Source organism: Scophthalmus maximus, chromosome 4 (genome assembly GCF_022379125.1).
Source record: "Scophthalmus maximus strain ysfricsl-2021 chromosome 4, ASM2237912v1, whole genome shotgun sequence".
NCBI lineage: Eukaryota > Metazoa > Chordata > Actinopteri > Pleuronectiformes > Scophthalmidae > Scophthalmus > Scophthalmus maximus.
The window spans coordinates 22,829,062-22,854,997 of NC_061518.1; the positions used below are offsets into that span (position 1 = coordinate 22,829,062).

The window sequence follows — 25,936 nt, forward strand, 5'->3', positions numbered from 1 at the left end:
TGTCTGGGCTGCAGCCAGCCAGCGGACGGGGGGGGGACATTTCACAACACATATCAATCCACCACCTGAATCCCGTTTCATCACTGGGTCGCCCATTACACACTGGACTGGACTCCAAAAGATCCACTTTCACAGCCAAATACACGACGACACGCTGTTGTTTTCTGTCCATAGATTCGATGTGCGTGTGTGTGTGTATGTGTGTGTGTGTGTGTGTCGACTAGAGGAAAGCTGAATTTAAAAAACACAAAAAACTATCAACCTAATGAAATATATTCCCATGTCAGATTTGGATGTTGAGCAAATCAAAACTCGGGAGAGGGCGTACACACGCAAGGTCTTTATTGTTGTCCTAAAAATCCATTTTCCTTATTCTTAATCTCCTGTCGAGCCCTGACTGGCATGGTGTTCATTAGGTACATTGCATTCGGGCGCTACAGGGAAAAGCTCCAGCCTGCTGGAAAATGTTAAATGAGGTGGACAAGGCTTAAATCCTCCACTGTGATGCTGACTGACTCACCACCTCTCTCTCTCTCTCTCTCTCTCTCTCTCTCCCCCTCTCTCTCTCTCTCCCCCCCAACACAATGCTGAAAAGAGGAGGGTTAACTATCTGCTATAATGTGTAACTGAAGATCAACTTTCTCCCGCGGCTTCTCTACCCTAAGCCCCCCACCCTCCTCCCTCCCTCCCTCCCAGCATCCCCTGCTGCTGTTGTTGGGGTGGTCCTGGTTTCTGCTGTCACCAAGCCGCTGGTCTTTCAGCCGCCCTGCTCCCTCCCTGCTTTTTTTTTTCTCCCCCCTTCTCCGCTCTCTTAGGCGTCACGAGATTACTGAAGCAGTGCTGACATCTCTATCAGCCTGACCTAACACTCTGCCCTTTTCCTCCCACCCTACATCTCCTGTCCCCCTCCTCCGCCCGCACTCCAGGATCCATCACACTCTAGCCTGAGCCACTCAATACTACTACTACTACTAAAACTACTACCACTGCTGCTGCTACTACTATTACATACTGCCCATTCAATAAATAAATAAAAGGGGAAAACAAAAAGCACAACATGCAAAGAAAATAATACAACTCCAACAGACAGCAGATGAGACTAATAATTTTTTTTGGCCGGCCTTTGTATAAAGGAACTGTTAACACAGACTAAGCTCACACTCAACCTTTAATCAGGTTGTTTTTGTGTTTTTTTTTTACTGTAAGTTGTGGAATAATATTCTGTAGATATGACAGGGCCACATCCTCTAAAATGGCAACTCCACAGGAATTGTTATTATGAATGTTATTACCTACATTTTGAATTTTCTGTATTTCAGTGAACATTTGATCAGATTTCAGCTCCAAATCACTCGTGACTTCAGAAATGAAGATTTTAGAAAAGATATGAGCACAAGGTGCATTGTTATGAGTAAAACGACACAACCGGTTATAGAACACTTAAAATCATCTATAATCGACTACAACAGCAAAACGATATTTATCCATGAAAGCATTAATATTAAATTTAACAGTATAACACTCACAATTCCCTGCATTCATGGTCTGCATGAGGCATTTGGACAATTACTTTTAGGAGTTTTACTTGTTATTTTGAAAAGTCTCTCTCTCTCTCTCTCAGACCACCAGAAAAGGTGAAATGGAAATATAGGAACAGATGTTAAATTGTTGACACGCCATATTTCTGCTCAGAGTAGATGAAAGAAGCATTGTTATTTCACGCAGAGGATGAAATCAACCATGTGGCCAGACCACTGCTCAGTTACCACAGACAGTGCTGGGCCCTCGTACAAATTTGACGAGATATATATATTGAAAGTGGGCCTGATGTCACACATTCGCCCTCCAGAGACATTGCTGAGGCCGTCAGTGTCAAGGACGACCACACAGGCCCAGCCACAGTGCGTGTCCCTGTAGGTTCCCAAAAAAAACGACATGCACTTGATCCCGATGGGAAACTAGAGCAGCCGTCAGACGGATGACAGCGGTTACGTCATCTCTTAAACTGATCTGACTCACTCCAAGCACAATGTCTGCGTTTACCATTTGCTATATGCGCTGAAAAGCGTAATTGCACAGTGATATGTTGAGTCTCTTCTGCCCCGATGTCTCGCCTCGTCCGACACTCTGTGTGTGTCAGCGTGTCCCGCGCGATGATTAGCTGTCAGAATGTCTCGGGCTCCGCTCGTACGAAAAACAAACGCCTGTAATTTCATTGTTCCTGCTGAATGAGGTGATTCTTATTCTGGGTTCTTTTCAGACACATGACCGGTTTCTCTTTTCATGAGCTATATTGAATTTCCCCCTCTCTGAATGCTGCCTTTGCTCACTGGCTGCATTCATCCAATAACCCCCCAGTGTTGGCTTTTCAGATTTGTAAGGGGGAAATGATTTTCATCTGCAAACAAACTGCTGTTCCTGTTAGGATTCCTCCGTGGGTCCAGTCCGAGTGTTGTTATTAAGCAACCTAAAATGACACAGTCTGCTGGGGGGGGGGGCTGCCGGTGGAAAGATGCTGTCCATTAGCTGTCAACAATGACCACTGGGTCCACCCTCCCATGGGACTGGCAAGCAAGGCATCGTCTCATCCCGAGTCTGGCTGAGAGATCACACAGGCCCCATTGTCTCACACAGCCCGGGGTCTTATTGTAGCAGTGCCTCTGGGAAAGGACGAGCCTCCACGTCTCGGTCTGTTAAAAGAATGGGCTTTCTGCAGGCTAAGGCCATGAAAACTTTAAGGGATGGATCTAGGGGAACACAGGGAGGCTACGGAGTAGATTTGAAAATGGGGGCACCCCTCCTTAGACGAGTTTGGAGTCCCCATCCAGACCTCCCTCTCCCTCTCCCGGTGCTGACCTCCCTTCTCCACCTCTGTTTAATAATGCCTGGGCCTTGGTCATTATTTTGGGCAGATGGAGACGGGGGCAGGCGGTGAAAGGAGCTGGTGTCACTCCTGAGGAGAGGATGGTAGGGATGACAGAGAAGAAAAAGCGAATCAGAGAAAAGATCAAAAGCAGAAGCTCGCCTTTCACTCGCCTGAAAGCGCTAAAGAGGATAAGGAACGATCGGGCCCGGGGTCTCCTGTCCTCTCTGGCAATTAGACTCAGCTGATGGAGAGAAAGGCGTGAATGGCAGGGTTCAAGGCCCTCTCTAGGACTCACACAACGGGAAGGAGTTTTTTCCCCGACGCCTCCTTTATCTTCCTCTCCTTTCAGAGTGTCAGAAATGCAGCTGAAATATCTCTCCAAAAAGACAGCACAATCCCCAATGCCAAACCTTAATCACAGAGGCTGATGAGATTGAGAGAGGGGTGGGTGGGCGGTCGGGTGGGGGGGCATTTGAGAGAAAACACATTCTTTTCACAATTCATCTTTACACTTTATATGAGGCCAGGATTCAAGGGAGGTGCGGGTAGGGTTTACATGTGATAATTAAATGAATGATAATTAAAATCCGACAAATTAGAGTTCATATTTCCATGAGACGAGAGAACATATTGCGTCCAGGGAATGTTGATGAGAACCAGCAATGCATGGACATCTTTAAGTTTTAAAAATGTATCTTGATGTTTTTTAGGGGCTGCAGATATTTGAAATGAAACGAAGAAATCGTTAATGCGGCTGAGCCCATTCAGCTTGAAATGAAGGAGACGTAAAGTAAACAAGAAAACAAAAAGGTGCTTAAGTTTAAGCCCAGGCGCATCACACTAATAGAAAACAAATTCAATGAGAATACATAATGAATAAGCATGCGTGCATCAGCAAGCATATGTTGCTGCCATACACTCTGAGTGTCACTGATGGACGGGCAGCCACGATGGCTTCACACAATGGCCTTGACTGTTTCACACAATTTAATATTCCTCTTCTTTTTTGACTAGAGAGACGTCTCGGGCATGGCCACAGCAACATGTCCCACAGGAACCTATTACCATCTTCTACATATGCAAGAGTTTCAATAGGCCGTCTATCATCCTCACAGAGGGACACGCAGCTTTTGCTACAACTTTAACAGCTTGTCATAAAAGGTGCTCTGGGGATTTCAATTAGGCAGGTCATCAGAGACTGAGGGGAACTGAATTTGGGTCACGCAAATTTGGCAAATTCAATTTTAACACACATATATGCTTTGGTGAAGGTTGTGAAAAGGCCATTTGTGAAGCAGAGAAACATAAAATACCGGCGGTGGTAAGGAGTAATTTGACACACAAAGAGAACAAAATGAACAAAAACTTTGGGGGATTAGATGCTTTGTTTAAAAAGTAGGTTTGTCCGTGGAGTCCTCCCTTCAGAGGTTTATTTAGCAGTGTGGACCCCAGCCCATAATAATCCTGCAGACACACCTGTAGAGGAGAGTATAAAGACCCTGGTCAGCACTGAGTCAAACATAAAGCATCAGGAGTGTCTCCACAGCAGCTCTCCACAGAAGCTCCACAGCCTCCAGACCGACCCTGAAGATGACTCCCACTGCCAGCCTGCTGCTGCTACTCCTGCTCGGCCTCTCTCAGGCTCATCCTCTCCAGGAGGAAGAAAGCGAGGAAGAGGTCCCTGACGACACCGTTGACATCACCACCAGGATTCTGACCTCCAACAACGGCACCGATGAGATCCTGCTGGAAGGAGACCTGCTGGCTCCCAGAACCAGAAACGCCATGATGTGCTGGTCCCAGAGCTGCCTGTGGAGGAAAGGCTCCAACGGCTTGGTCGTGATCCCCTTCACCGTGAGCAGAGAGTTCACCAGCTGGGAGAGGCAGAAGATCGACTCCGCCATGAAGGCCTTCCACAGCAGGACCTGCATTCGCTTCGCCCCTCGTCAGAACGAGCGCGACTACATCAGCTTTGAGAACAAAGCCGGATGTTTCTCCGCTCTGGGCAGAGTGGGAGGCAGACAGGTGCTCTCTCTCAACAGGCAGGGCTGCATCTACCACGGCATCGTCCAGCACGAGATCAACCACGCTCTGGGCTTCCAGCACGAGCAGACCAGGAGCGACCGCGACAACCATGTCAGGATCAACTGGGAGAACATCAACCCACAGATGGCCTACAACTTCTACAAGCAGTCCACCAACAACCTCAACACTCCCTACGACTACTCCTCCATCATGCACTATGGAAAAACTGCCTTCTCCATCCAGTACGGAAGAGACAGCATCACCCCCATCCCCGACCCCAACGCCCAGATCGGCCAGAGGCAGGGCATGTCCTACTGGGACATCATGAGGATCCACAGGCTCTATGGCTGCTAACAACAATTGATTAAAGTTATGATTTAGGAAAATAAAGTACCTAAAAAATGCAAGTTTCTCTGGTATTCTTTTACAACTAGGCGGAAGCATATCGAATTATGTGACATGTAGTTTGACTCACAATTGTCTTCTCTGCTAATAGATTGGTCACATGTGTAAATCAGCTCACACATACATTGGCAAAAGTGCAGACAAGAAAACCTATGAACTGAAAAGTCCCAAACCAACAAGGAATCGGTACTACTAAGTTTTTTTTTATGGGCATTTGCTAAAGCGCGTTCCTCGGTGCCATACTGCCCCCGTTTCAGAAACAGCAGCAATGTGCCACAATGGGCAACATTTCCTACATTGTCATGAACGCACCAAGTTTCGAGTCGGTCTCAGCTACACTGTCCTGCTGCCGTAAACCAACCAGGGCTTCCTGTGCCCCAGGAGGTGCTGCTGCATTTACAAGAGGGGTAGGAGAAGCTTAACTGAATCGACTAAACCTAATTATTATTAGACAACTAAAATGAAACAGTAAGCTGAACGTAATGGTTAAATTATTAAGACAGCTGGTTAAATCTGATAAATGGTCGAAGGTAAAGAGAATGGGTAGATGGATAAAATGTTCAGCTTCAGGCACTACCACTGTAAACTTAACCAAACCGACCTGGACACTGGCAGTTCAACTGTATTAAAAAAAAAGAAGAAAGAAGTTAGGATTCATATGAAGACATTGGTCAATATTATCCAGCTTATGATATTCATGGTAACATTTGGAACATGACGGGTGGAGTCGACGTAGGAGGCCATGAGTCGATCCGACAGGGCTGTGGGAAGTCGGTTTCTACAAAAAAGAAAGAACCCCTGCACTACAGGACCAATTCATTCATCCAACGCTGAAAGTAGTCCCCCCCAAAAATGAAGTATATGCTTCAGTTTTCAGAATTTGAGGAAATTATTTAGCCTTCTTATGATTTATGTTCATTTTTTAAAGAATTGTTTCCCCAGTAGGAACGACTGCATTGGGGACGTCGGTATAAAGAGACAGTTTAGATTTCTCCATGGTGTTTGCCTGATCTTTAAAAATAACAACAACCAAAAAATTGCTTTTCTGTTAGTTTATTTTTATCACTTCAACTTCCTTATACTTTAGATGTAATTTGTTTTTAAAGGGGTTTGATGTCATGAATTTAAATAATTATGCAAAGGAACAAGTGAATCGCTCACATCGCGAGGATCAATGGATCCCTGCCTGTTGTCGAGAGCAAAAGCTATAGACGGAAATAAACTCTTCAAATGATTTAAATATGGCAACAAAATGGAAAAATGTGACTGTGATTGTTCCAGTTTTCTGGAGTTCAGCATGAGGTCCGCTGTCCTGTACACAATTTCACGACGTGGGTCAACGTGCGCTGTGTATCACTTTCAATGCGTTTACGACTGACAGTGTAAATGCAGTAAAAAAAAAAAAAGGGAGAGAGGAGAAATAGCAGTTGATGATGTGTAATATTTCGGTGTCTGAAGCAAAATCCGCAGTAAAACAAAGCACACCATCATTTTGCACCACCGCTGTCAGTCAGGGCTCTCGGCTGTTCGTAGCCTCGGGCCCTTCTGGATCAGGCGCTTTGATGTTGGCCTGCTCCGGGACGCCACGGTCGCCCCACAGCCTCTGGGCAGCAGCTCAGTCGGTACACACTGCGTCTGTGATTTACCTGGACCCAGACTCCCTGAAGGGTTGTTCACACTGTAGGGGGGGGGGCGTGTGGTACGTCTGCATGTGCAAAAATCAAGCTCATTACAGAAAGCGGCACACTGCCAATGATTGTTGACTGAAGACTTGTGAGAAACGAAATACTTTTTTCGATCACAAAATGGTCGATCACAGGTTGAGTTGAAACGACTCCTGTTGCTGCAGGACTGTAGAAGACACACGTCTTAGGCTGACAAAATGGGAACACGGCAGACTAATATATTTTAAGAGAGACTGATCTTTTTTTGGGGGGGGGCGGGGGGGGGGGGATATGCTCACTCTCTCTCTTGCCGAGAGTTTCGAAGAGACGATCTCTCTCATGCCTGCTCACTCAATATGACTTAGAATAAAGAGTGGAGACAGCTGGTCTACACCTGTCTACCGGCACGTCCAAAGCTCACTGGTACCATGTTAGAACAGGTTTGTTAAATCTGTACAAAAGCTCAAAAGTCAACATCACACCTTTCGGCTCTACGGAGATAACGTACCCGTCTATATTCCTCGGCCCTTCTCGGTAACTTCCTGTTGCTTGTATACCTTCATTTTGATCAGATATGAAGCCAACGAGCAACCAAAACGTAAAAAACTGTTTCTAAACCTTAAAAACTAGAGGTGGTGATTGACTAGAGGAACAAAATACAATTTCAGAGATAATTACAGAAGATTTAAGTGTCAATTAAGAAGTTTTTTTTGGCGTTAACTCATCCTTATGGCTTAATATTGGCTATAGAGAGGCGACATCATTGGTGTTTTGATTGGTTACCAATAAGACTCCCTTTCACCGCGTCACTGTGTCTTGCAGTAGTCTTGGCGGCCAGAGTATTGGAGAGAGCTCCAGGACTTGACGGTCATTCAGTTCTGTCTTCATATATATATATATATATATATATATATATATATAATCTGACACAACCCTGCAGCTAGCGCTACTACTAGCAACCAGAAAGAAAAGGAAAAAAAAACTATGATTCAACGTTACATTTGATAATCTAAACAAAACACATAAAATGAGCACCAGCGAAAATGATTATATTCTGTCGTGATCAAATGGAAAGCGATCCAGTTTTTTGACAGCTGCGCCCAACATGAATACCACTTAAACACGGTGAGGGGGAAAGGTGGTCTGTTAACACTCTAAATGTATTAAGCGTATGCTTTGCAGGAGTTGACTTTAAAGTGCATTCAGGTGCTCAGGTCAAAGTGCTCACTCCAACCCTGCAGTCGGAACAGCCCCTCGGTATCAAAAACACATGAGCAGTTGTCAGCGAGAGGTCAACGACAGTGAAGGCAAAGATGGCTCTAATTATCAGAACAATTTCACGATCATTAAACATGATATCCTCCTTATGATCAAGAGAAGACATAACCCTAATATCTGACTGTTTACTTTAGACCTCAACGTGCTGTTCTGATCAGCTTTCAGTGTGAATTTGTCAGATATCTTTTTAAAGCCAGTTTGTTTTCTCTCTCATGGAATTAAACATATAATTATACTTCAGAGTTCAGTGTCCATCCAGTTTCCAGCAGCCAGAGTCTGTAGGTGAATTGCCACAGAAAACACAGACAGAGTGAGCCACCAACCAACCAACTGGGCTGTCGATGTGGAAGGAGCTTCCTCCTGCTCTGCAGTTTGCTCACTGGCAAAATCCTGTGTTAGGAACCAACCGACCAAACAAACCACCCACCCACACGATCCAGGCTGGATGTAGTTATTAATGAGTTAATAAAGACTTAATAGATAATAATGGACATTTACTGTGTCTACAGAGCTTTATAGGCTGCTCCCTTCTCCACACACACACACACACACACGCACGCACGCACGCACGCACGCACGCACGCACGCACGCACGGCTGAATGTTCTCAGGTCCGATGTGGAGTTGTTAACAAGTCTTTTGAGACCTATCAGACGGTGTATTTGTGGCTCATCAGAATGCATGTGCCACATCACATTAGTCCCCACGTGTGGACCGCGATTTCACTTGGTAATTTGGAAGCGCCGCGCCACCTATACATATTCATGCGGAGCCTATAAGTGTCAAATTGAGTTGTCCTTCCGGTGTCCTTGACAGCGGGTTATTAATATTGAATACCTAAGTCAACATTATAACTAGATGAAGAGATGCATAGGTCATCGTCTGCCACGTTCCCCACGCACCCTCTGTCCTCAAGACAATTGACAAATGATCAAATTATTTTATGTGGTGCAGCATTGTGTGGGATATTTTGTGCACATTGCAGTTAAGGGATATCTGGCTCATTTCTCATGAGTAGTTCCGTGCGTTTATCAGACAGTCAAGTGAGAACAGACATTAATTCACCTCTAAGTATTGACACCTTAACTATCTAATCAGGTCAATCACCAAACACTTTCATGGGCAAGACATTTAATTATCATTTGATACAAAATTTGGCCGATTCTTATTGTATCTTGAGAGAGAAGTTTTTCCTCTAATTTTATTCATTTCCCGCTGCTGACTGAGAGCCCACGCGCTCCGACTTAAAAGCCATAAATCCCAGGGTATTACTCTGAGCGCCAACATCTTAACTATTCCAATTCTCCAATCCCTAAATTGGTGCGGCTGTTGTTGCTTGTGGCTGGTTTTTCAAAATCGTGCTCCTGTGTGGTGTGCAGAGCTACCGGAGGTTTGTCTGGCTGCCGCGCTTGATGGGATGCTGGCTTCAGGCATCTCGTCACGGCAGCTGAGAGGAGGTCGCGGAGGTCCTCCTGCTCTCGGCGACGCCCAAGGGCCATCAACACAGCGGGGAGCCCGGGTGCCGGTGAGGTCTCGAGCAGCCTCGCCTCGCTTCATGAAAGCCTAATGAAAGAGAGGGGGGCTCAGAAACGGTGCTGTTCGACGCCCACAATCCTGCAGCAAAGGAGCACGGAGAGGATGAACACGCCGTGCAGGGGAATTCAGAAAGACGCAGCACAGAGCTGTGATAGAGAGGCAGATGAAAAGATGATACATTGTGTGGATTGTGTGTGTTTATTGCTGTAAGAAATGAAAGACACAGTCTTCAGCGGTGACTGTCATCAATAAATAAAGCTAAGAGTGTCCAAAGTACAGCGCATCCTCTGAGTAGGATGAAAGAAAATCTAAAACTGAACACAGGCTCTCACCTCTGCATGTAAAAGTTAGTCAGTACTTAATGCGCAGTATACAGGCATATGTATAGTTTTTGCCACTAACTTTTGATATGTTGCTGCATAGGACATACGGTATGAAAAGGCTGGAAAAATGAAATTCATTAATACATTAAACCCATAAAGACCATGCACTTAAAAACTATTTTCTAAAGGAAAAAAAAATACCCTTTTCTTTTTGGGGTAATCGATTATGAACATTGCTTTTACCCCAGCAACAATTCTGTGACTTTGAATAATAATCTATCTTATAATTAAAGTCTTCATATCTGTCATAATGTGAAATTATGTAAAAATATACACAAACAAATGTTACATACCAAACATTCACTATAATACAAAATGAAAAGTTAAATTGCTCTTCAAGGAGGACACGAGCTGGGACCATGAATATTATATAAAATAAAGCAGCCTCTGATTTGAGTATTTAAAAATAATAAACTGTACATACAATAAAACACCTACAACCTTTGGAAGTAATTTTACAATATGCTCGATAAATGCATGATAGTAAAATGTGGTTAAAGTAATCCGTGCAGGGTCCTCAGCGTGGACGTCTTTGGTTGAAAGGTCTTTAGGTGCTGGTCGATATGAGCGCTGCAGATCTGTGTTACCACCGCAGCGGATTAAGATTCAAACCAACCACACATCCTGACACCAACAAAAAGGTGAGATTCCGCAGACCTCGGGGCAGATCCCCTGGAGAGGATCTGCAGAGCACCAACTGCATCAGGTTCCGTTTACTGGATTTTCTTCTTCCTGCTGACCCTCATCTCACTGTACTGAACCTGCAGGAAATTAAAAAAAAAACACTCACTTTATCCACTAAACAGTGAAGCAATCAGTCTTTTTGACATTTCTTTTCCGACATCCAATAGCGCTTTCATTCCATTACCATTGCTAAACACAATATATATATATATATATATTTTTTGTTTTTTACTGAGGATGTGTAGGATGACGTTGTGTACTGAGCAGAATGACTGTGCTCGGTTTTAGTCAGAGCACAGCGGTCAGTGGTGACACTGGAGAGAGTCAGACAGAGACCCAGGGCCATCGGAGACGGAGAGGGAACAGACAAAAAGGGGTCAAACAGCTTAGCGAGAGCAGGATAGAGACAGAGACTGAGAGAGAGAGCGTGAGGAGGACAGTGCATAAAAAAAAGAGAGGGGACAGGAGGGAGAGTGGGAGGAAAAGAAGAAAAGAGGTGAGCGCAGCAGAAAACAGATGTAGGAGGAAAGATTTCTTGTGAATACTTCATACTGTTGAAAAGAACTGTCTGCTTTTTGGACACATTGTTGCCATTTTGGACCTCAAATGCAAAATCTTGCAATTTTGACGAGGGATTTTGCATTAGAAGAAAAAAAAAAAAAAGAGTGTGGCGATTGTATAAGATGAAAGGATGTTAATTCTTATTCAAAGCCAGCTGAATTCAATAACTTCTTTTAGTGTTTTTTTTCTTTCTTTCTTTCTTTTTTCTGGCTGATGTGAGTTGGAGGCGCTGCAGTGTGCTGCCGTGTGCTGCTGGTTGCTTGTTGACGCTCATGCCGAGTTCAAACAGGAGACACCGGGAGCGGCGTCTCCTGCCTCAGCCTGGGAACAGCCTGCGCTGCAAAGCTGCTAAGCAGCAGACCTCCACCAGGGATGTATCATGGCCAAAAACACAACAGAAATTATGCAGGGCTACGTAATTATACAGATGAAGCTAATTATACATATAAGAGTGAAGAATGCCTGGGAGTTGTGGCGGTAAAATGCAGAGCCAGCGGGCTCTGGGATTTTGGGCTTCCTGGCCCGCTGATCCGGCGGGGCTTACCTTCTGCACATCTGAAGGCACCCTCGTCAGGAAATCAAGCACCTCATTGTTGTCGATGCTGTACGGGTTCCGTAGTTTCTTGGTGAATTTATTGATGCCTAAAACAGAAATTCACACCAACATATCATTAACCGTCAGTCTGTTGTGGCTGCACTCTCTTGTTTCCACACAAACAAATACCTGCAGAGGAGGCTCACGCTGTCCAAGAAATATCACTTCTAGAGTACTACGTGTGCGTGTCGCCTTCTTGTTGTACTTTCACTTCACAGGAGGATTCTAACAATAGGACGTGATTCAATTCCTCATTATAAACAGCTAAGTTTAGGTAGATAAACAGGAGCAGCAAGAGCAGAAAATATATCATGCAAATAATCCTGTGACTTTTTAAATGATAAAACGATGTAACTTTAAGTAATAATTAAAGAGGTAGTTGAAGAGGTAAAACGGACAACAAAATAAACGTGTACTTGACACTCACCCCATATTAAAACGATGTAGCGCACAGGGAAGTAGTAAGTGAGGACTGTTGCAGTGACACAGACCAGGAAGGCCAGGCCCGACAGGAACGGCACAGACCAGTTGAACGTGCTGACAAATGCAGATCGGAAACATCAGTAGACATCAGGGAAGGTCGTTTTGTTTGTTCAACCTTATATGCTGATTGTACATTAAAATGCACTAATAATAAATGAGATTAAAGACCTTTTTTAAATTTTGTAATGGTTAATAATTGGACAGAACAATTAACCTGATGCGGTAGAATATTCTGCACATTTTAAAGGATCATTACACAATTTCAATCTCCTTTCACTTAGATCATAAACATTTTAAAATCCTGATAGTTAAGCAGAAATATTTTAATTGTATATAGCAAAAAAAAACCAAAAAACTTGATGGACCACAACGTCTTACTTTTTTATCCTCTCTCCGAAACAAGCCATCTCGTCCAGTAGGTTTTGAAGCGTGATGATAGTGTCTTGAACCATGTGGATTTTCTCCATCAGTCCTCTCCTCTCTGACTCCTATAAAGCAGCAAACGACAAACACAAGTCTACACATGGTCGATGACTCTTTTTTTTTTTGTCTGTCGGGTATGTGTTGGTAGGAGAAGTTATTCGGGGGTAAGTGGATCATTTTTAGCAACAAATTTTGATCATAATATAAAAAGTGGGCTGCTTTCGTACTTCAGTAAAGTACAAATTCAATTCTCTTTTTTGTGCCGACTGAAAATCACTGTTTCAGTGATTCATTTTGACACATGCAGCCTGTTAATGCTCAACTCTCCAAAGCACTAAAACTGGAAAAAAAGAGAAATAACTAATATTGTTAGATACTTTTTTGTTTTTACATGCTCCACTTTTACACAGCCAGGACAAAGAATTTCAAACACACGATAACAAGATATGTCAGGAAAGGAGGTGAAACTCGGATACAAGTTCAAACTGTTAATTTTTCGTACAAGTCGTTTTATCTGTCATCCTTGATTTACTGTGCCTACTGTATGTGTGAGCTCTCAGGTAACTTTGTGTTAACCATCTTACGATTACAGTATAACTCAAGTAATTTCTGGTTTAAATTTAACTAATTTGGCACAATTTCCTTTAAAATAATACACAATAACCCTTTTATATAAAACATTCTTAAACAAATGCAATTTGAACATTTTAAAACTCTTGATTTGGTTTGTACAATCAAAAAGCAAAACTCAAAAGGTCCTAATATTTATTTAAATTTGGTGATAATTTGTCAGCATAAAAAATAAATGAACTGATCTTGTATGGTTTTATTCAATGAAACTGATTCTCAAGGGCACAGGTTTGATTCCTTCAACACTTCAGTATAATAGTAATAATAATAAAGCTCATCACAGAGTCTATGAGTCACAGACCAAAACACTGACACAGCCTCATTCAACGCTGCTCTGGATATTAGTGTCTGCAAGAAGTGAATGTAAAGGCAGATACTTTGTCTTTTTGAAGTGAACGCTCTTCAGAATGGGACTGGACTTCACATTATGAGAGGGGAAGGCTGTTCAAGACCCCACAAGCTTTAAGTAAACAGAGGAGTCCAGATTGTCTGAAGAGGACTGTGGTGAGAGCCAGACTTCAGACAGAGACGTGGCCAAATGTCCACATCTGACACAGAGGAGGGTTATAGGACTAAAGAAAGGAGATGTGGTCTGTGGCGGTTATTCGGGGGAGTGTTCACAAAGCCACTGGTCTCTGTCACAATGTGATCTCTGAAACACGGACCTCTTTGCTGGCCCGGTGCCATCGAGACTCTGGAGACGAGCCTGGGAAAAGAGCTGTGGAGGGGATCGAACCTGGGATATTTCAGATGCACAGTGACTGTCAGTCTAAAATAACCCCCCCACATGTAAGACAATTTAGCTTTACCTTAGACAAATAGCCATCACCCCAGTAAACCACATCAGCCACCTCAGGGGTCAGGTTCCCACTTGAACCAGCATGAGAACCGACTCTACATCAGGCCGCCACAGGACTATCAAAACATTTACAATGAACTGCCGTCGTTCTAAAGAAATATTTCACCCACTAAAAGCCTTGTAACACTTTCAACTCAAACTTTGCAAAATGAGCTCTGGAGAAAAAGCATGTCTAAGTGCTGTCATTAGTTCCATATTGATGGTATTATATGGTGTTAAGCTCAGGGACTTCCCCAAAAGCAGCAGAACCGTTCTGCCCACCCCTCTATTAGCATATGAATGTGCTGTGACATCTGGAAACTGGTCGGTGAGGTCTTCATTAAGCCCAAATGCCTTTTCAAAACCACAAGTTTACAAAGAAATGCACCCAGCCGTCAGCAGGAATCGAAATGCATCAGATTTGGTACTGAATAAAAAGATTAACAAAATGGAAGCATAGATCACAGACGGGTACCTGAGATACAGAAAATGCAGAGTCAACAAAGAACCGGAAAAACAAACAGCCAGCACACGTACGCACCTTCTCATCGTCCTCATCCTCATCCCCCAAATCCATGTTGTCCTGAAAACAAAAGAATCATAATGGAGCGGTGAGATTCTACAGATGAAATCCTCTCAACAAGTCTCATCAATGTGTCATGTGTTAACTCAGCGGTGACCCTGAGGTCAGCCTGCAGGAACCCTCAACAGCTAAGTGACAGGTGTTTTTCAACAAAACAAGTAAAGGACAGGTAATGGTTATATATGATATATTTTATTATCTCCCAACACATTTTTGGCAACAGCAGGCAGCCGTTTTCTGCTGAAAAGCTCTAAAGCCCTGTGTACACTAAAGTCTTCTAAAGATAGAAAAACTTAACAGCTAACTTGTGAACGTAGAGGGGAGTTTAGCAGCTAAAAGAGCCAGAAAAGGAAAGAAAAGGAAAGATTAAGTACACATTTACCAGGTGGCCAGAAACACAACTCCAAGGAATTGTAATATGCTCCAAATTTGTAAATGGGCAACTAAAATAAGAGTGTGGTAAAAATCATCCATAATGGCCAGAAAATAAGTTACTGATTTTGGTTTAAAACTTAAATGTATCGTGATAAAAATCTGTTCTAATGTGTTCTCTTGTCGCACAATGTAAATAACTAAATTAATCAAATGTCTTAAAAAAAAAAATCTGTGTTTTGTCAATGACCGTCTTACTTAAAGTTACATTCTTGGTTATTTCACATGAGCAATTTTTTATAGTTTTTGTCTGGTTGAAAGAAGTTTGAAGAGTCAGGACTGAGCAGCATCTGAGCAAAAATCTGTTTGTTGGCTCGGAGTATCATATTTGCTCAATCTTGAAACTCACAGTTGTGATGCACCAGATGTTAATATTAATTATAATAATGATAATAATAATTTTGTGTTATATTAGTGTTTGGATATAATATATTATAACAAAACAAAACCTGACCGTTCATTACTCAAACTTTTTTTTCTTTGATTGTGGCATATTATTTAGTAATGAAAATAAATATTCATGAAAATAAATGTTTTATGAGAAATCACATTTTCAACTTTGAATATTTTGTCCAATTGTCTGACATTAGATGTTTTTCCAGTGATTGATGATTTTTCACTAATCTCTGACATTTCGCAGTCTAAACAATTGTCAAGCTGATTAATTGATGAAAGGGTATTAGATCGGTGCATATTTCATAGATTGTAAATCATAATCAAGTAGGTTGTCGCCTGCACAGTGCTCTGTGTATATAATTTGCTATAACGTATGGTCTGTGTAGAACTATACCATCACTGTATACAGTAAATACAGCTGCTATCCCAAAGACAGGATACAACAGCCTTTTTTTCCAGTTTGAGAAATGGTAACATTGCGAAATAAAGGTAATTATAACCTTTTCGTAGCAGTGTGTTAAAAACCTTTTTCTTAGTTGACCGCAACAAGAAGAGGGTAACAGACCAATTAAAGAGAAGAGGCAGGATTCAGGACAATAACCAGAAGTGAAGGCAGAGTTACTAAAGGACAAGCATTGCAAATTAGCAAAGGATATAATGACATGCTGCATTAGTCTATTCAGTGAGTTTTCTATGCTTATGTATTATGTGATATTTTATTATTTTTGTATTATGTAAAGAGGCACAGCTGGTTGCTATAGAAACAAACCAGCTTTGAATAAGGAGAACAAAATGTGGTTTAGATAGTTTTTTTTTTTTTTGCACGAAGCAGAAAATGGAGTTGAAACAGGGGGCAAGCAGGTCACTGGGCTAAAGGGGGAAGAGGGTGGAAGGGGCTCACCAGGTCCTGGCTGACTTGACCCGAGCGGACCCAGAGGTAGTTCCTCAGGATGAGCAGCACCAGGAAGAAGGGCAGCATGTAGAACTCCCAGTACCACACTGTCACAACAAAGACCTGCAGGCAGAGGGGACGCAGGGGTCAGATCATCAGCCGGGAGACAGACAGACAGACAGACAGACACAAGGGTCGCGAGAGGACAAAACAAACGGCTCTTCATTAAGTCACATCCACAGACATTTTCAAAAGCTCCCGAATCCCTGCTGGCAAAAGGTCAATCCAGTCTTCGACTGATTACATAAGCACTGATCCCCGCTGATGCAGCCTCCCCCTGCCACTATATCACAGCCCACCCGCCTACAGAACAGCGGCGGAGGATGGCCACCCTGCTCACCGGTATCCCTCTCCCTCCATTTGCATTGACATTAACCACTCTCAAGTCTAATTGCTCTGCCTCTCTCATCCTGTGTACATTAGAGTCATCAGCATCTGTAATGGCACTTGTGTTTTGCCCATTCCATGTGTGTGCGTGTGGCTCAGGTGAGCTGGGAAGAGAGAATGAAGAAATATTGCTTGTGATGTCTCGCCCTGCACAGCTAAATGGAACTATAAAATAATCCCGTCAGGGAGGCAGCGCTGGCCAAAATGGCAGCACGCCAAAAGGCGTTGCGTGGGGGTGGGGGGTTCACAGGTTTTTAAACGCTAATAAAAATAGAAGTGAACATCTGGTAAAGACATCACTCTCCTCTGCGGCACCAACTGACATAAAAGATGACAGACCACCCCCCCTTCCACCATGAGCTTTAATGTGCAAAAAAGCCAAGCACGCTCTAGTCTGTGTTATCACCAGCCAAAACGGGGCCTGGGAGAGGAGATGAAACCAGTTCCTCGCTGAAAGGGTTATGTTTTACTGGCGAGGACCGAGCTCGGACAAGGGGATAGCCAAGTCACGCTTTGGTGGAAATGTATACTCGGCCCATAAAGATTGTGATAACTGCGGCGCATTTCAGCTTGAGAGGCATTACACAGTCTTCAGCAGCAAAAGGGGATCTGGAAATACAATCCAGATCGACGAATGTTGGTAGAGCTACTGAACTGAAGGGAAGCACTTTTTCAGAACCACACCAAATGGTTGGGGAAAGGTTTGCATGGCACAGAGGTAATCCAAGAGCACTGAAATCACTGTGGGTGGTGGGGGGTCTGCTTTTCTGCAATCATTGATTGGTTGGCAGTAATGAAATGAGCGGATGCCAAATTAGTCCAAGGAATTGGAAAATGTATGAACAGCCTCCTTTTTCAGGACATGACAGAAAAAAGAATGTCATAAATTATGCAACGAAATAAACATTACCTCAAGTGGGGCATATACATTTCTTTTATAATGTGAGAGGACGGGGTAAAAGCACACTGCATGTGGGAGTTTTGCTGCTGTTCTGCCTCTCAGCATTGTGTTGTTGTTGTTTTCTTCTGCTTTGTCTTACTTCTTTGAAAGCCTCTTTGTATTTTGGGTGACCCCTCTGGTTTCTGTGTTTGGGTGGAGGCTGGAGAGAACGGGAGACTGGGGAAGTGCTATTTGGAAATAGGCTGCATCTTTATTGTTCCGATTAACAGCGCAGATGTTATGTATTAACATAAAAAAATGAAAATGAAAAAAAGAATTAAATTAAACAGCAAAGTGACGACAGGCAACAGTACGGGATTTATTATACTGCAGTTGAAGGACAGACGCTGCCGGGACGGAGGCGCCTCTCTGAAACATGTGCCCGATAGGATAAACTTAAAGTGAACCATAAAGCTCTTTGCACGAAGGTGTCACAGATGTTGCAGGTGGTTTGTCACTGTGAGCTTTATTCACTTCTCTTATGTGGTGGTATTAGGCAGGCATCTATTTCTCCTAACTGGGGCTTAAAAAAAAAGAAAAAAAAAAGCAGGGCGCATTAGTGTGAAAACAGGAGTACAGATGGTACCGTGTTTCAAACCCTGAGATGCAGTGGGAGGATATGTGTGCGTGTGTGCGCGTTGTGTGCTTGTTCATTCTTGCACGTTTTTTTTTTCAGCATCTGAGTCTGAGTTCTCAGGCAATACAAAAATATTATCCCTAATAATTAACATTATATTATATATATACAAAAAGCAGTGTTTCATTGTGAGTAGCTGTGCATTAACTGTGGTGGTTTAAATATTTAAAGTGAAAGCGGTCTCTGGTTTGTGTTCATGCAAGACTCAAAAAGCTAAAACACAGACGGTGGCTTCTGTTCAGATCACAGATCTGTGCTGCAATTCCCATTTTTTCACGGCACACTGAACAAACTGAACTGTTGGCTGGTGTACAGTATGACTTTACCAGTCTCATAAGGAAGTGTTTAGATGCTGAAGAAAAGCTTTAGTGCCATCTACAGGACACCGGCTGCAAAAACCAAAAGAACTCTGAATGACCTTGATTGCCTGCATCTCTAACGCTCATCTCTCCCTGTCCGTCGTTTTGATGGAGCTAGATTTGGGTGAGAGTAATGTCGAAAAGGTCAGCGCCCACTTCGCTTTGTTTAAAGACAGCGGCTCCGTTTCTGCCTTCACACATGCTCAACACTTGTGCTGCACAATTGACTGACGTTGAATCAGTCTTATCTCTGAAGAGCCTTCTAATTGGACTTCTGTCGGCATACCGGGGTCTAAATCAAACCAGGCACAGATTGGACAGAGGGTTAATGAGTTGTCAGGGAAGCAGAACAAAAATAGACCATCTCGACTCCACTGGGACTCTCCTCTCCTCCAGCTGAGGCTTAACTCGGCATCCACGACACACACGCAACCCAGAGCCGTGGCCCGAGCGTTTGCGTTTCTGCTGAGCCCAACACCGCATCGATTAAGATTCTCGCTCAGAGAGTTCAAACAGGGGCTGGCAAGACTGCGGTCGTCTTCCGCAGCCTTGGAGGGAATTACAGGGAGAGATGCAGATTGTGTGTTGATAAGCAGTTGAAACACTTCACCAGGAAGGCTAGCAGGCTCCTCTGAACACTCTCCCACTGGAAGCAGCTTTTGATGTACTGCATAGTCGACATGATCGCCCTGTACAGTGTCTGAACGCGCAGCACGTTCCTCGCCAGAGCCTAAAAGACACAGATTATAAACATGCAAAACAGATAAATATTACAGTAGTTATGTTTAACATATGGATCATAATACATCTTAATGATGTTTACGTTCCGTTCGTGCCAAACGGGACACATTGTATGTTTTGGCATGAGCCAGTGTGGTCAAGGGGGCAAAAAATGTCAGTAATCTGACATGATTTTTTTAAACAAACTGAAAACCTGCACGGTACAATCCGAGTGCTCAGTGCGTATGCCAATTTCGGCGTTAGCGAACAATGTATTGTCCCACAACAATGAGTCTTTGTGCAGAGTACAGACAGTCAGGCTCCCCGTGTCACAGCCTGTCATGCACACTGTATATCAAACTAATGTAGAACAGTGGCCAAGAACTTAGTCACAGTTGGGGTCAATTAAAGCTCAATTCAACTAATTCGGGCGGAGGAAGGCCTCGCTTTTGGAGCTGTTGCCTTTTAGAGAGAATCAAGGCAAAGGGTATTTGTGTGCTGATATAACTGATGAAAAAAAAAATGCTGATTGATGTACAACTCTTCTTCTCCCTCTCTCTGTCACTGAAGCTTAACATAAATTATTCAAGCATTACATAATAAACAAATATTTAGCAGTGACCGTTTACAGTTAGTTCCTCCTTAATGTTTAATGTTATGGATTTTAGGAAATTAAATGAACCGGTATTTTATTACAGAGTCATACGCCCCTTTACTTACTTAAGTCAATAACGGTTTTGTCAATAAAAGTCTTGAAATTTATATTTCAAGTCAAATGTGAATTCTTAAAATCACTTGTTTTTAACAACATTAAAAAAAACCTAGATTTACGATCACTTAATATGAAGTAATATAAGTGCAAAGCTGAGACAAGATCTTTTTTGACTGAAAAAGGACAAAATTAATCAAGCATCAAAATAGTTTCTGACTATTCTCCTGTAAATCTGATTTAATATAAGATCTAATGAAGATGAATGACATACCATTCACCCAACTGCTCTGGATTATCAAACTAAATAAATGACAACAATTTGAAGGCATGTAGAATGTGGAACAAAATCGATAAAAACAATACGTTTTTATTTGTTTTCACTGCAGGCAAGCAGATTCCTCAACGTTGGAACAAAATGATCAGAGTTGTGACAAACCTTTTTGGAAAATTTGGGATTGTCTTCCACAAATATTCTCTCTCTGGGTTGGAAAGTTCTTAAACTTGCTCTGACCTGATAAAAAGAAAAGTAAAGAAGCAATGAGAAACAGACAGTATGAGGCACAGCATGTCCTCACTGCAGTGAACATTTACTCACAGGGTTAAAAATAACATCCAGCTCCAGAGTGATGCTGCCTTTCGACAGGCCACCTAAGTCCTCTTTCTTCAGTGGGATGGCGATCTGATGTCCCCTGCGGATCTGCGGGACAGAAAGGGCATCAGGTGCCGAACTCAGCCATGAACCTGACCATCAGTCACGCTGGATTACATCTTAGCAAGTCTTCGACCCACTGGAGTGTTATCGCCCTCTCCACTTTAATTTAGACGCAGAGTGTAAATAGATAAGTCAATTGTCTCCATGACGGACTCTTAGCGAGGTAGTGTGTACCGAGAGCAGGGGGATGGCAACTTTTCCCAGGAAGTCTGGCGCCTTGTCTCCGTCCTCATCAAAGATGGTCACCACCAGAACATCATGAATGTCTTTGACAGGGCTGTGGAGAGGGGGACAGGGAAACGGGGATCTCAGGTTCTCTTTACAAACCAGCATAATACCTAACATAATAAATTTAGGTCCACATTTTTTCAATACAACATAAAGCACAACAGCCAACTTCAGGTGGTGTTAATGTGATAGTTGTTGGAAAGAGAAAGTCGAACTGACAATGTGAAGACTTTGTTCCACTCTGGGTGGAGGCTCTTATAGATGGTGTGGGTCTGAAGTCTGTCATTCCCCAGCTCCAACACACAGAAGGGGTCACTCTTTCCTACAGAGCACACACACAGACACAGACGCTGGGGTCCTGCCATCCACTGCAACAACAACATAAAGGGGGAACTTCCATCCAAATGTAACACACAACATACCGTTTAAATCAGCCGCCAGCAGATCTGCAGCCTTGATAACTTTGACTTGAAGCAAACCAACATCACGGAGGTTTGTCAGGGACCTTTTTAAACTCTGTGAGCAGCAGAGAGGCAAAAGGGTTTGGAAACAATTGAATTAAGAAACGATTCAGAGAGCACATCTGTAGGGGGTGATTTTAAATATCTGGATCTGCATATTTAAAATCTGACCATCATGGCAGCACAGGGATGAGAACACAATGAACATGTCTTAACATGTTCCGTCTTTGACTGAAAAATCTAAGATTTACCCGTGGATTCAAGATCTGCATCCAAAGGTAACCAAAATCGATTTACACTTAAGATGAAGAGATCTACATCATATATAGATATTGGCGAGTCTGTATATGCCGTTTTTTTTCCCACCAACAAACTGCTAAGTAGACTGAGCACTGTTAAATGAATATTCATGATGTGTGGAGAGACAGCTATAGTATGTTGCTCGGCCCTTAGACCCGATACATGTTTTAAGTGTTATGTGAATTAGAAATGTTCTGCTTCAGCATTCACCATGATACCTTACAGTAAATACACCAACAATGTTTAGCCATTACTTGTAAATGCACTGATATAACAAAATATTATGCCTGACAGTTAATTCAATGCAAACAAATCACACCTGTAAGCATTTTCCAAGTTCATTTAAAATTTTTGTAACTAATAACTAAAATAATATGTTCTGCTTTCGACAACGGTTGGTACCAATGCAATATAAGTATGATTTTTATTTACTGGACTAAAACACAACAAAATGTGTGATGACAAACGCAGCCTTTGATAACAATGTCTAATAGTTTCTCTGATACTGTCATGATTATTTCAGCCATGATATTATAATAAGAGGGTAGTTATGAAAAAAATATGAATATGAATATATGATTCTTGCTTCCAAATTTGTTCTCAGATTGTTTTTCACTCTTTCCAACCATGGCTTCTCTTTCGATTGCTAAAACCATAATACCCAGCTGTATTTTAAGATAACAATTGCAGACCCTAATATTCTAATACTCAAATATAATATTCTCAATGCTCTACTCATCAGCCTACCTGATACTAAAAACAGTACTTAAAAAACCTCAACACTGATAGAGCAGAATCTCCTTTCACAGTCTATCAGCCCGTTTTTCTGACAGATACTGCCATCTCTTGGTGCTTCAACACAGAACACAGGAAATGCTCAGCTCAAACTCAAAATGTGAGTAAGTAATATTCACTCTATAGGCACTGAGACCATCACACTGTATCTGGATTTCTTGGTGTGACCAACAAAATGTGGACTGAAAGAGCTCAGTTTCCCTCTGTCACCTCCTGCTGTTATATATGAAAACTGGAATAAACATTTAATTGGTGATGGGGCTAATATCGCTCAAATGACAGAGGAGTCAGGAGATGTAGCACTCCTACTGGGACGTTAGGGAGTGAAGTGATGCATCTACGCGGCACATGCGGAGGACGCAGAGTACAGAGATACTGACATAGTTGTCCAGCTGGTTCTGTTGTTCATGAGGTTCATCAAGCGGCGCGGCGCAGAGATCCGAGATTGAGACGCCGCTGCATGTGATCAGCGTGATCAGGAAAACCAAGCGCCCTCTGCCCTGTTCCAGCGCCTGTGTGAACAGCTGCCTCTGATTGAAGGGGACGATGGATAGGTTCACCCCACACCTGTACGCACAAACACACGCAGCACAGTTTAGTCACGCAGGTAGGAACATGTAAATACAACGATCAAACATAAATGCATGGGCATACAAGCAAGCACACACAGTATATGCTTTCAAATCAAATCAAGCAGCTCTGGAAATGCTGCCGATCTCTTCTTAAATATCTATTGACACCACAGACGTGAACGACGGTCATTCATTTCACAAAATCATACATACAGTTTCATATCTGTCAGACTAAGTCAACGTTATCATGGATCATGCTCGTATAAACACACGGGTTCAATGAGCCAAATACACACTCACGTTCCCACGCACTCCTCGTTCCTTCGTCCCTCCTTGGACCAGAGCTCCACCTCGAGGATTTCTGGACTGTCCACGAACTGGTTTAAGGTGAACCTCTCTCTCCACTGCGGATTGGCCACTTTACACTGATTCTGAATTAGAGGGAGCATGAAACGTCAAAACATGCTTTCATATTAATGCATGACTAAACCAACGATAGCAAGCATTTCAATTCAGCTAATTGAGTCAGACAACATTGCCACAGTGATTCCCTTAATAAAGTTATAGTAGTTATTAGCTGTTTTTATATGCTGGTAAATTTATTTTACATTAGTCAAATGTGACAAACTGTGGGATTTGAAATACCTAGCTCACTAGCTCCATTACATCCAGATTTTTAACTGCGTCGGTAAAGTGGATTTTCCCACAGACCAGTGTGAATATTTTTGGTTCGGCAGCATCAGTGCATATGAAAGAATAATAAATAATGATTGTCTGCTTTGAACCTGCATATGAAGGAAGACAAGGGAGCTGTGCTGCTCATTAGCACGCAGCTTGGCTGTGTAATGGATGTTGCAGAATAGCAAGATGATCATCAATGACAGCGGCTACAGAGCCTGCAGCACAAGAACGTGAGCATCACTGCAAGACATCTTCCAGCTGCCTGGAGGAGCAGCAGCGCGAACATCCACATTTGAATACATCCACTGTGGAAATTGGTCTGGCTTTGTGAGACAACCATTTAACGCATGCAACAGTAAATCTGTTCAGCGTCAGAACAGTTAGAGAAACACTGTTTCCATATCTGGTAACGTCTACCATCACAGCTTTGCAGATCAAAGTCTGTTATTAATGTCAGAGATTAAAACATTGAGATAAGGTCTTTTGCCCTACATGTACTTTTTTGTATTTGGACTAAATTTTTAATGCATAGACAGCCCACATTTATGTGTCTAGCATATCCAGAGAGTTTAAACATATACAAACAACAATATTAATTTCCCAATAACTACAAAATACTATTAATCAATAAAATAAGTGAGTACTTAACATAAATCACAGTCATTATTAGAGAAAGTTTGAAAAAACAGTAGAATTTAAAGGGCAAAGGAAAAGGAAATGATACATGACAAAAACCAAAGTGAAGGAAAATAGGAGTTTATGGAAGGGGCGGTTAAGAAGTAAAGAAAAGTGTTCAGAGTTGGAGGACGGAGCAGAGGAAGGGGAGTTTGAAAAGAAGGCTTAGGAATAACAAGGGCAGTTCAAGAGGAGGAGGAGGTTGGAGGAGATAAAAGGCATTAGTCCTCAATCCAGTACCTTGCTTTTGTATCTCTGCTCTCCCAGTCTGAAGCGAACAAAGAGCTGCCCTGCCTGAGCCTCCACCGGCAGCTCCTGGCCCTCGACCAGAGTCACTGACACAACAGAAGTCCACAACTGACCCTTCGCCAGCGACTCTGACAGACGGACGCTCTGAGGGGAAGCTCCCGACTGAAGAGGAGAGGAGAGGAAAATTAAATAAAATTCAGGACACAAATGGAAAAAAAAATGAATCCATTTCCTTTCAAATTTTGCCCAATTCTGTTTTTTTTTATACTATTTAACACTTCACAAATGCATGAAGCAAAGACCTACTATCACAACTGAGCTATTATCAGGCTTAAGTTAGATGAAAACATTCCTTCAGACTAATGTTTTGGACACACTACAAACATGGACACTGATCAATCCGAAGACCTCAAACAGACGAGCTGAATGAGACAGCAGTATTCCTTTTCTCCTGTGAAAATTAATTGGGCCTTTATTTTCACTGAGAGATTAGGCAAAGCTGGCTGCAGTGCAGAGCAGCAGCATCTCTCTCTCTCTTCCATATACAGCACAGTAGGAAGCCATATTCTAAGATAATTAGCTGAGCTTTCATGAGGACACAGCGCTGCAAGGGAGATAAATTTAACCCAGATTTAATTAATGCAGATCAAGCTGACACTGCTGTCTTGTTTGACTCCGTTCTGCCTCATGCATAAGCAGAAAATCGTGTTTCAATTAACATGCCGCACTGCATGCATCTGGCAGAGAGCAAAAAAGTAGCAGGGGAAACATGCAC

At 42.7% G+C, this 25,936-nt stretch overlaps 2 protein-coding genes across 6 annotated transcripts in view; one reads left to right on the plus strand and one right to left on the minus strand.

Annotated features, from left to right (window-relative positions):
- The first annotated feature begins 4,311 nt into the window (after positions 1-4,311).
- Positions 4,312-5,295, plus strand: LOC118302764 (high choriolytic enzyme 1-like). The gene has a single exon (XM_047331466.1). The coding sequence runs from the start codon at positions 4,457-4,459 to the stop codon at positions 5,243-5,245; it is 789 nt and encodes a 262-aa protein (XP_047187422.1). The 5' UTR covers positions 4,312-4,456; the 3' UTR covers positions 5,246-5,295.
- A 4,067-nt stretch (positions 5,296-9,362) lies between these two features.
- mctp2b (multiple C2 domains, transmembrane 2b) overlaps positions 9,363-25,936 on the minus strand; it is a 34,164-nt gene continuing 17,590 nt past the window's right edge. For 3 of the 5 annotated variants that reach the window (XM_035628162.2, XM_035628161.2, XM_035628165.2), the window contains 15 exons: positions 25,153-25,323; positions 23,857-23,987; positions 23,365-23,551; positions 21,851-21,944; positions 21,648-21,750; positions 21,375-21,477; positions 21,084-21,185; positions 20,925-20,999; positions 19,667-19,786; positions 16,683-16,796; positions 14,912-14,953; positions 12,858-12,967; positions 12,424-12,533; positions 11,946-12,043; positions 9,958-10,917 (listed from right to left, as the gene is read on the minus strand). In XM_035628162.2, coding sequence (XP_035484055.1) covers positions 10,870-10,917; positions 11,946-12,043; positions 12,424-12,533; positions 12,858-12,967; positions 14,912-14,953; positions 16,683-16,796; positions 19,667-19,786; positions 20,925-20,999; positions 21,084-21,185; positions 21,375-21,477; positions 21,648-21,750; positions 21,851-21,944; positions 23,365-23,551; positions 23,857-23,987; positions 25,153-25,323 — 1,608 coding nt within the window. In that variant the 3' untranslated portion in view covers positions 9,958-10,869. Of the gene's footprint in view, positions 9,852-9,957; positions 10,918-11,945; positions 12,044-12,423; positions 12,534-12,857; positions 12,968-14,911; positions 14,954-16,682; positions 16,797-19,666; positions 19,787-20,924; positions 21,000-21,083; positions 21,186-21,374; positions 21,478-21,647; positions 21,751-21,850; positions 21,945-23,364; positions 23,552-23,856; positions 23,988-25,152; positions 25,324-25,936 lie in introns of those variants that run through there. The other 2 variants (XR_004790473.2, XR_004790472.2) reach the window with 2 other exon arrangements.